At 40.6% G+C, this 10,140-nt stretch overlaps 1 protein-coding gene across 1 annotated transcript; it reads right to left on the bottom strand.

Moving 5' to 3' along the window:
* Positions 1 to 7,218: 7,218 nt before the first annotated feature.
* Positions 7,219 to 9,684, bottom strand: LOC106768977 (transcription factor MYC2-like). The gene has a single exon (XM_014654400.2). The coding sequence runs from the start codon at positions 9,426 to 9,428 to the stop codon at positions 7,476 to 7,478; it is 1,953 nt and encodes a 650-aa protein (XP_014509886.1). The 5' UTR covers positions 9,429 to 9,684; the 3' UTR covers positions 7,219 to 7,475.
* Positions 9,685 to 10,140: the final 456 nt, after the last annotated feature.

The following is a 10,140-nucleotide window of genomic DNA, read 5'->3' as shown; positions in this document are numbered from 1 at the left end:
CACAGGTTGTAAGAAATGCTAGTCCAAATGGGTGGATAAGTGATGACGAAACACGATACAAATTTGGATGTTATAGAAAACTCTTCCAGGTGATCTATCACAAGTACTTGGATCTAGAATTATTCAAAAAGCAAGGGTTTCTTTTTCAAGATTGGCTTGTAGATGTTGGTCTTGCAAAATTTGTAGAAATGACCGGTGATTGCTATCCTGACCTGGTAGAAGTCTTCTACCACAATCTGAAGGTTGTCGATGGTGTTATATGCTCTAGGGTCACGGGTTTTTGGCTAATGAAGTTGAATGAAGAAACAATTCTTGCGTCCTTGTTTTGCTGCAATGTTTTATTTGACTTTTAAAATATTACTTCATGCTTATTCCATTTAGAAATTAAAGTGTTTTTCTCTAGCTTCATAATAGGAAATGGTGGGGTCCGGTGTTTATTTTCTTGGAGTCTTCATTTCACTTGAAAAATTAAAGGGGTTGATTTCTTTTGGGTGATTTGACGTTGCCGTAGGAGATAGTAATATTTAGCTCTTGTTTATTTTATTGAATGATAAAGAGAATATGACAGAGTGATTTCACGGTGGGTGAAGATGCATTGAAGAAGCTTTCTTTTCTTTCCTTGGTGAAGTGATGGCCTAGGTAGAATTGGTGTTATTTTTTTTTAAGCATGGGGTGTTTGGTGGGCTGTAGCCGCCACACCCTTTCTTTTTGGCATTGTTTCCTTTTAATTCCCTTTTGGATTCCAGCAAGCTTTGCTTAAGCATTGTCCCATCAATGAGCTGCAATAACACGTCACAACAATTCTATGTTTCTCTTTCCTTGCTTTTTATCATTTAAACGTTGAATGATTTACTTTGAAAAGCATGAAGCCCCCGGCACTAGCCGTACGTGTTTTTGTGCTGCCACGTAACACATTCTATTTCAATTGGAGAGGACACACGGTGCTTTTTGCTTTAATGAAAAAAATGCGCAGATTTCAATTTTAAAAGAAAGCTCACGGTGTATTAACGGATTGGCAAGCGTACCAAATCGTTCAAGTAATAATAAAATGGTCAGTCCAAGTATCGTTTTCCAAAGAGACTCACGACACTAAACTGTTGTGCTTTTTCTTAACCAATCAAGACTATAAAAATAATATTGTGGGATTTTTATAAAGTGTAGAAAAATAAACATGAATGCAAAATGATCAATTGAGGTTAAACACAAAACAATGGATGAATGGATGTTGTTGAGTAATAACAATTTCATCTATTCCACTCTCTCTTACATACTACCCTTGAATATTAGTTGATTGATTCAATTGTTATGCGACTTTCTTAGCCTCCCCTCAACCCGATCCCTCAGCGAATAGGGCCTAATATTAACTACTGGCTTGCTATCCCTAGCCTCCCCTAGTAATTAATACCGCATTAAAAACAGAAGTTAGCGCAATTGATCGTCCTACCCCTATCCCTAGGTGGTATTGCAAAATCAAGATATTACTCACCAGTTCATGTCATTACTGTACGTCCCCATATCAATAAAGACAAACATCAATATACCAATGAGTTAAACGATAAAGGCCTTAAGCACAGATGATAACCCAACAATAATCAATCAAAACATATGGAGACCATATAAATAATCAATAGTTTCAATAAGAGATAGTATCAAAAGATTACATTGTTTTCCCCAACAACAATAGGATTTAGTTTACCATCGTCATGGAGAAACTAGGTGAAGAATGGAATGAAAGAGATATAAACCCCAAAAAGGAGAAAAGGAGAGTTGTCACCATCTCCAAATCTAGCCCCAAAGGGGTGAAAAATGTGTTTTTGTGCCTAAGCCATCAAAAGATACAAACCCTAAGACGTTCTAGCCTTTAAATAGGGCATAAAAATGACATAAAACGAGTCCAAGCCCAAACAGATCATAATAACATAAAACGGGCCCAAGTCCAGCGAGCCACCGCCGGGCAGTTTAAGTGTGCCGCCCGGCGGTTTCCCATAATCCGCCGCCACCGCCCGGCGGCAATCGCCACCGCCCGGCGGTTTCCCATAATCCACAGAACCGCCCGGCGCCACGGTCAACCGCCTGGCGCTGGTCAACTGCGCTCTGGTCAACTTTTCAGCATTCTGGTCAACTAGTTGACTTTTCTGGTTGACTGGTTGACTTTTCTACATATCTTCAACCTTTCTTTCCTTTTCTTGAGTCTAAGACCTTCATCTTCAACTCCATTCTTTACTTTTCTCAAATTAGCTACAAAACAATGTAAAATAAGCATAAAATCGCTAAAAACAACTTTTGACTCTCTCGAGACTCATTTATTGAGTTTTGCTTGATTCTGAGCTCATTCCGAGTAGTAAAGGGTGTAATTTGGTCCAAATTGACATATGAAAATAATTGTTTTTCAACCTTCATCACGGTGCAGTTGGAGATAAGCTCTCACGGGGAACTCAACTTTTTTGGTGGACGAGAATGTTTACATGTTGATTTCATTTGGAGAAAACGATACAGTGGTTTTTGCTTTTGGAAGTTTCTTTGCTTTAAATTTTTAGGAGAGTTTCAGTAGCTAGCATGCATTTTAATTTTTCACATACTTTGAGCATTTAATTTTACTTTTAAGTTACATTGTGCATTTAATATTTTAACTTGAGTGTTGCATTTTCATTTTAATTATGTTTGGATATTTGTCTCTTGTAGTGTTAGGTTTAGCATCGTCTTTTACTTTAATATTGTCTAGTAGGTTTGGTCGTGTCACTTTAATTATCATTATAGCTTAGTTTAACTGTGTTTGGATATCTGTTTGCATCTGTGATTTTGTTCATCTGAATTCACAAACATTTCACAAACCCCCCCCACTTCGTGTTTGACCTGATTCTCGAACCACAGTTTGGTCCTTGAGAGACGACCTAGGAGTCACTTCCTAGCTATACTGCATTCTTTTATGCTCATTAAATTTTGCATGGGGTGCGACCTCCATCAAAATTTTGGCGCCGTTGCCGGGGACCAACAGTTCGGTTTTAGGTCTTTATTGTGTTTGTGTGTTGTGTTTTGTCTTGTGTTGTGAGTGTGTCGTTATGTTCTGTGTGTGATGTTATGTGTTGTTGCATTTAGGTAGCTTTAGTTGCATATTTTCATTGCATTCTTCTTTTCCCCCCTTTTTCTACATGTCTACCTATTTTGATTATGTGAATAATGCTTATTCTGTCAGTGCCTATGGTTATGATTCTCCTTCTGGATGTTACTCTGATGATTGTGATGTATACTCTGCTGATTTCTATGCTGAGAACAATATGACTCATTCTCCCATTCATGAGAGTGCTCTTTCGGAGCCAGTTTCACTTCGTGAGGATGATGTTCATTTCATTCTCACCTCTGGACTGACACATTTGCTGCCTAAGTTTCATGGTTTTGCAGGTGAATGCCCTCACAAACATTTGGAGGAGTTCTACACCATTTGCTCTTCAATGAAACCTCCTCATGTCCCTGATGATCACATGTTTTTAAGGGCATTTCCGCATTCACTACAAGGAAGATCTTAAGCACATGTTCTTGGACGAATTCTTCCCAACTCAGTATGGTTACAACAACGATCCTGATTGGAATGACCCTAGATTGGGATGGTATGACGCTCCACAACAATATCAACCATCTTAGAATACTTCTATGCCTCCACCAGTTCAGCAATACCAGAGTCAGTAGTATGATGCTCCTACCCAAATAGCTCCTCAATGTTCTACTTCTAAGGCCACATTGAAGGAGTTGTTGAGACAGATGACTGCTCAGAATAAGTAGTTTCAGCAGGAAACTAGAGCTCAGTAACAGCAGTTTCAGCAGGAATTAGCTTCCATGCAGAGTTTGACTGGTCAGCTGGAGCAGATGGCCACTCAGTTCATTGAGGAATAGTCTCAAGTTTCAGAGGGATCACCATTTCAAACTGTTCAGATTCTTGATGATGTCAGTGCCATTCACATAGGAGGTGGGGAGCAGAGTCATGAGCTTACTACTGCGCCATCTACTTTCCCACCTTCCTATGTCCCCACTGTTGCACCTGAGGAGACTGATGAAGAATTGGAGAAACAGGCAGATATGAGCAACACCTTTGAGATAGGTAGACCACTGTCATCTTCCACCATTCTACCAATTTTCAGGGAAGTGGAGGTAAACATACCTATGATTGATTCTGTTGTTGATGATTATGTTATTTATAGGTATGTTGATGATTATGATGTTGATGAGCATGCTTTTAGTTCTCCCTCTTTGCATGATGAGAAACAACTTTTGCCATCTTGTCTGAATGTTTGTTCTCCATGCATTGAACATGAATCTGAGCCTGTTGTTGATATTGTTTCTACATTTGAATTTGATTCATGTCCTGAGGGTATATCTGAGGGTCAGTTTGTTACACTGGGATTGGGTGTTATACCCCTGCATGTCATTTCTTTGGAACCATATTGCACTAACCATGTTGTAGGAGGTACACATGAAGTTGACCAACACAAGCCCACGGTGGAAGAAAAGTGTGCCAGTATACACAACAGTTTGAAGATTAATAGGCACCAGCTGAACCCGCTCATCAACAATCACTTCTTAGATCCAGCTGTTGAGGACATCTCCCTGCTTGATCAAATTTGGAGACTGAAGCAATTCCTCTTCAACACTTCCTTGCTGAATTCTATGGTGGAAGACCTCTCCCTAAAAGTCTAAAATTGGCAACTGCCACCATGATCAGGGGAGTTTTCTTTTCCCTCCTCCTCTCCCTTTCCCACTTTTATTGCACTTGTCCATGATCTGTTGACTGTTTTGATTTCTGATCTAATGATTGTGACACACTGAGGACATTGTGTAGTTTAAGTGTGGTCTATTTATTGGGGGAGATTCTGATGTTTTCTTTGATTAGTTTATGTTTTTTGCGTTAAATTTTTTGTTTTCTAGGTAGTTTTTGCTTTGTCTTGTATACAGTTTTGCATGTTTCTCGTGATCTCTGGACTTTGTTTAGGTTGTCAGTTTTTCCTTCACTTCATTGATACTCTGATTTGTTGGATATCCTTATTTTTCTTTGCTTGGAAAGATGATTATGACGTTTGAGAGTTGAATTGATTGTGACAGAATTACCCTGTGTGAGAATTTGAGCCACTTGATATTCTTTCTTGTGTGTGATATGTCTCTGGATTGCTTGCACATATGCCTTGGCTTGACTCTTTTTGATGATTCTTGATTGATATGCATGTTAGGAAGTGATAAAGGCAACTTTGTTGTTGATCCTCTCTAGCCAAATGAGCCTACCTTGTTGTGATCCTTTGATAGCCCCTTTGAGTCTTTACTTTCCCCATTTCTTTGTTTTGAAGCTCATACACTAGCCCTAACTGAAAAACCATGTTTACCTTAACCTTAGGGAATTTTGGAGCTTTGGAATTGTTTTGGGAATAAGTGTGGTCTCCCTGGGGATTCTGATGAATTGGCTAGTTGGTTCCTCTTCTTGTTTTTGTTTTTGAGAATATGTTGTGTATATCTTGTCTCTTAGAGTTGTGTTCTAAAAAGAGAAAAAAGAAAAGAGACAAGATGAAAAAAAAAACAGAGAAAAATGAAAAAAACAAATTTAAAAAAAAAAATTATGTGAATAATGGAGTCAAGAAGAGGATTGAATTAGAGGTTTTGGGTGTGATTTGACTGTGTTTACACTTGTTCCCCATTGCTCCTCTATTTCTTTTGGTTTGTAGCTTCTTATCCATATTTTTCCTCCCTTATCCTTGGCCCCATTACATCCATAAAATAACTGAAGTTATAAAAACATATTATATCAAGAACATATTATATCAAGTTATAAAAACAACTGAAGTGACTAAAGTGACTAAAGTGAGGTTAGATTAATATTAATGTCTTTAACAATTTACTTTACTGCAAAATTAATTTAAGTTAAAGAAAATTTAAGTAATTTTCTAGCTAATCAAATATATTGTTTATCATTAACTTAATATAATAACTCAGCATAAGTTACTTATTTTAAAATTAATTAGCCAAAATCAGTTTATCTCAAAATTACTTTTAGGAGTACATTTTTTTAATCCACTGCTCTTAGACAAACATAACTTTGGTTTTTCTTTTTTTAAATTAATAAATTAGTTTGAAAATTGAAAAATTTAATTATGACATTGTTGAGTAAAATAAGTGTCGGTAGATATTAGAATTAAATGTAAATAATGAGTAATTTTTATGTTTTGAAATGTTGAAAAAGTGATTGAATTTGGAAATTGAAATAGTAAAAGTGATTCAACAACTTTGTATTAATTTTAAAAGCGCTTTACATGGGAAAAGATGTTGAAACTCAAAGCCAGCTTGGAGTCCCGTGTTCGTTTTCCAATACAGCTTTAAAAGAGAATGCACGTCACTTTTAATTTCTTTTATAACGGTGGACTTGTTTGCCACAGTTATTCATGTTGGTACATTTGAAGTGATTCTGATTGCACAACACGCACATGCCAAGACCCTAGTACATAGCCCTCTTTGGAACAAAGGGGAACTCAACGCCTCTCTTTTACCTTAAATGTTTCCATATTTTCAGTGTTAAAGTGGGTAGGTAAAAAAAAAAAAAGGTCAAAACTTAGTTAACACAATGCGATAACAGGGACTGCATACTGCCTTTAGCTGGTGGGAAAAATAAACCAGAGGTTTGTTTGTGTTAGTGAGTTAAAAACTTGTTGGCCAAAAATAATGAAGTCAAACTCTTCAACGTGACAAGACAGCAGACATTCATACAACGTTTTTAACACCACCAAAATAGTAAAAACATTTGTTCATGATTCAACGGTAATAGATAAGAATAATTATTGTTATTAAATAATAAGTAAAAAGTGTGTGAACTACCAACAAAGAGGTATGCGGGCCAAGAATTTCGTAAAGGTCTGCATTTTTCACATGGCTTAAAATGGGCCACACCTAATTCGCCAGGTACATACATACATGATTCCGTTGCAAGCAAGGACAGAAGATAAAATGCTGCACTGTTCCCCAGCACGTTTCCAATGTCGTTTTGTGTTGGCTCCATTTCACCACACAAAAATCAAACTCTTCCCATCATAGATCAGACAACCAATACAGATCTAGAAGAACTCAATCACAACATTCAGACTTCAAAACGCCCATTCTGTATGCACCAATACCAAACACACCAACAAATACCAACATCATCTCACACAACTGCCAAGGTATCACGGATTTAGGAAAAATACCCATAAATTTAACCAAGTTCGGTTCACATTTATCATAATTCATAAACATATATACAATCCAAAATAAACAGATAATATTAACACAAAAGTAGTTCACCTCTACTTCATAAGAGCTGCTATAGATTTGAAGAAAAACTGTTCCACGGTCCGTTCCGCTTCCCAAATCCAATTACCTCAAGAATTTAATTTAGTCTATGCTACCAAAAAAAAAGAACAGTATTTTACATGGACAGCTACAGCTACAGCTAGAAGTGGTAGTGCAGACTATAGTGCATGGCCAATTTTGGAGGATAGCGCCGACAGGAGCTGTTCCTGCGTGTAAAACCGGTTTCCCATGTTGACGGTGGCCTGTTGGATCATCAAATCATTTACCACGGAGACGCTGGCATGATGCACGTCCAGGTCCAGGTCCTTCAACGCTGCCATCAACCTTGCCGCAGGGTGGTTCTTCTTGCTGCATTGGATCCTTATCATGGCGTCCCACCCTATGATCTTCACCTCTACTTCCAAATCAATCAGCTTGCTCGTCGTTTCCTTCGCTTCTTTGTTAGATGGAGATGGTCCCCGTGGAGGAGAAGGAGGAGAAGGGTTTTTAGTTGACAGCTCAAGCTCCTTCTTCGCCGAATCCAATTGCTTCTCCAATTCCCCTTTCTCCGATTCAAGCTCACTCAGCTTTGACTTCAGCTCGTTTATGTAGGATATGGCATCGCCCAAGAGCGAAGCCTTGTCCATCTTCGACACGTTTGGAACCACTGCACGAAGCGCGTAGAACCTTTGATTCAGCTTTTCCCTCCTCTGCCTCTCCGCTTCCACGTGATTCAGCGGCTCCTCTCTACCGTTCGCCGGCTTTCGACCCCTCTTCCGGGGCCTTTTCTCCGGTTCCACCACCCTGCTGTCCGCCTCTTTCACCACGGAAGCCTCCAGATCCGAGTTTTCAGAATCACCGCCCCCGGCACCACCACCACCACCTCCGGATTTTACATTCGAAGCCGGTAGAATGACGCCGGAGGTGAAGGACAGCATTCCATCGTCAATGCTGCTGCGAGAAACAGGAGACCTTCTCTTCTTGTTGGTCTCCTCAGCTGCTACAGCGGGGAAGTAACTCCCATTGTAAGAGCTCTTCTTGCTCTCTCCGAAGCTGAGAATTTCACCGGATTCGGGCTTTAAGGAGTTGGAGAAGTTCAACTCCCTCGGGAAGAAACCCTGGTTCTTGGGGTTGGGGATGTGAGCTGCTGCGGCGGCGGCACTAGGGGTTTCTGTAAGAGTGCTGGAACCAGGGGTTTCGAACGGCATCGTTTTGCTCACTGTTGCATTTGCTGAAGCCGGTGCAACGGCGTTAGAGGTGTCCTTGATTTCGATAGAGGAAGAAGGGTTGAGCCAGAGTGAGGAAGGGTCGTTCTCGCCCTGATCGGTGGCAACGCAATTCAACTGCCAGGAACCCGCGTCGGGGTTGCTGAAGTTGAACAAATCCCGCACTTTGTTCATGAGATCGGGGTTCTGGAAAATCACCTCCGTAGACGCCAGCTCAACGACGCCGTTTGCGGACGGTATGCAGACCAGAGTCTGAAGCCCAAAAACCTGCGCCTGGCGGGCCCTCTCGCACGCCGATTCGGATAACCGGTCGGGCCCGGCGACCCAAACGGGACTGGAATTAAAAAAAGCCTGGCCAGGGAGGCCGCTGCCGTTGACAAAGGACTGAGTCATGGACACTAGAAAGAACCACTCGGTGTCGGATACCTCTTCGTCGACGTCATCGGCGGAAGCGGAAGGGCCGGAGATCAAGGAATTGAGCTCGCGGAGAACCTTTTTACGGTGGTCCTGCTCCGCGGACGACGTCTCCTTGGGGGCTTTTCCTTTTCCTTTGTCCTCCTCGCCCTTGTAGTATCCGTCGCCCCAACCGAGAAGGGAAGCGCCGGAGGAGTAGTCATAAGAAGATTGCCAGAAAATGGCATAGGTCCAGCTCTCTCTGGCACCTTCAATCAGCGTTTGCAGCCGTTGTTGTAAGGTCTCCTGGTTAAGAAGGGACTGAGACTGGGACGGCGGAGGTGGCGGCGGGGCTCTAGAAGCGTCGGCTCCCGGAGTGGTGCTAGAGGCAGCGGATTGAGGCGTGGGAAGCCACAGGGATGAGAAGTCGGATGAGCTCATGAAGGCCTCCATGACGGAAGTGTTGTCGTCGGTCCAGAGATTCATCGTCGGCGGCGACCGGTACTCTGTCATTCCATTCACGGGTGGTTTGGAGGAGAGAGTGAAGTGTATTTTTAGTGTGTCTAGAAGTGGTATGTGTGAGAAAGATAAGGGTAATGAGTTGGTTGGATTTGGATTTGGATTTGGATTTGGTATTTATGTAGAGTGCATTTGGGTTTCATTTTAGGTTTGGGGAAGAAAGCTCATGTGCAATTGAGCGATAAAAATAGATTGCTACACTCTTTTAACAAACTCTTCTACTCAAGCTGAAGTACAATAGTAATCACCTTACTCCAATGTTAATTTTGCTTTCTGATCCTGTTTCTCGCTTGGAGAATGCTCTTTTATTTGTTGCATAAAAATAGTAACTTCTCCACTACATACAAGAGTAGACTAGAATTCATAGCCTTTCTACTTTAATTTCCCAAATATTTATTTCTATTTTCTAATTAAGTGTCCCAATATTTTGACACCAAAATATCAACACCATTTTGACAATGCCAGGTGTCGGCATTTGATTGGTTGATTTTTTTTTTATTTTAAAAATCAAATTTATGACGTCACGGTAGAGGTTTAGATTTCAAATTTTGTCTTCCCGTTTTGCCCTTGACATGTTTCATAGGCATTTCAACATTCTCTTTCATCTCATTTCACTTTCCCACTCCGTCTCACTGCCGCCATCTTCGTTCTTGCAATACGATTTCTCCATCTCCTTTGTTTTGGTTCCGATGCGGTTTGGGGTTCG

The sequence above is a fragment of the Vigna radiata genome, chromosome 7 (assembly GCF_000741045.1).
Source record: "Vigna radiata var. radiata cultivar VC1973A chromosome 7, Vradiata_ver6, whole genome shotgun sequence".
NCBI classification, from domain to species: Eukaryota; Viridiplantae; Streptophyta; class Magnoliopsida; order Fabales; family Fabaceae; genus Vigna; species Vigna radiata.
The sequence above is the reverse complement of the archived record's forward strand: the minus strand, read 5'-3'. Positions and strand labels throughout refer to the sequence as shown.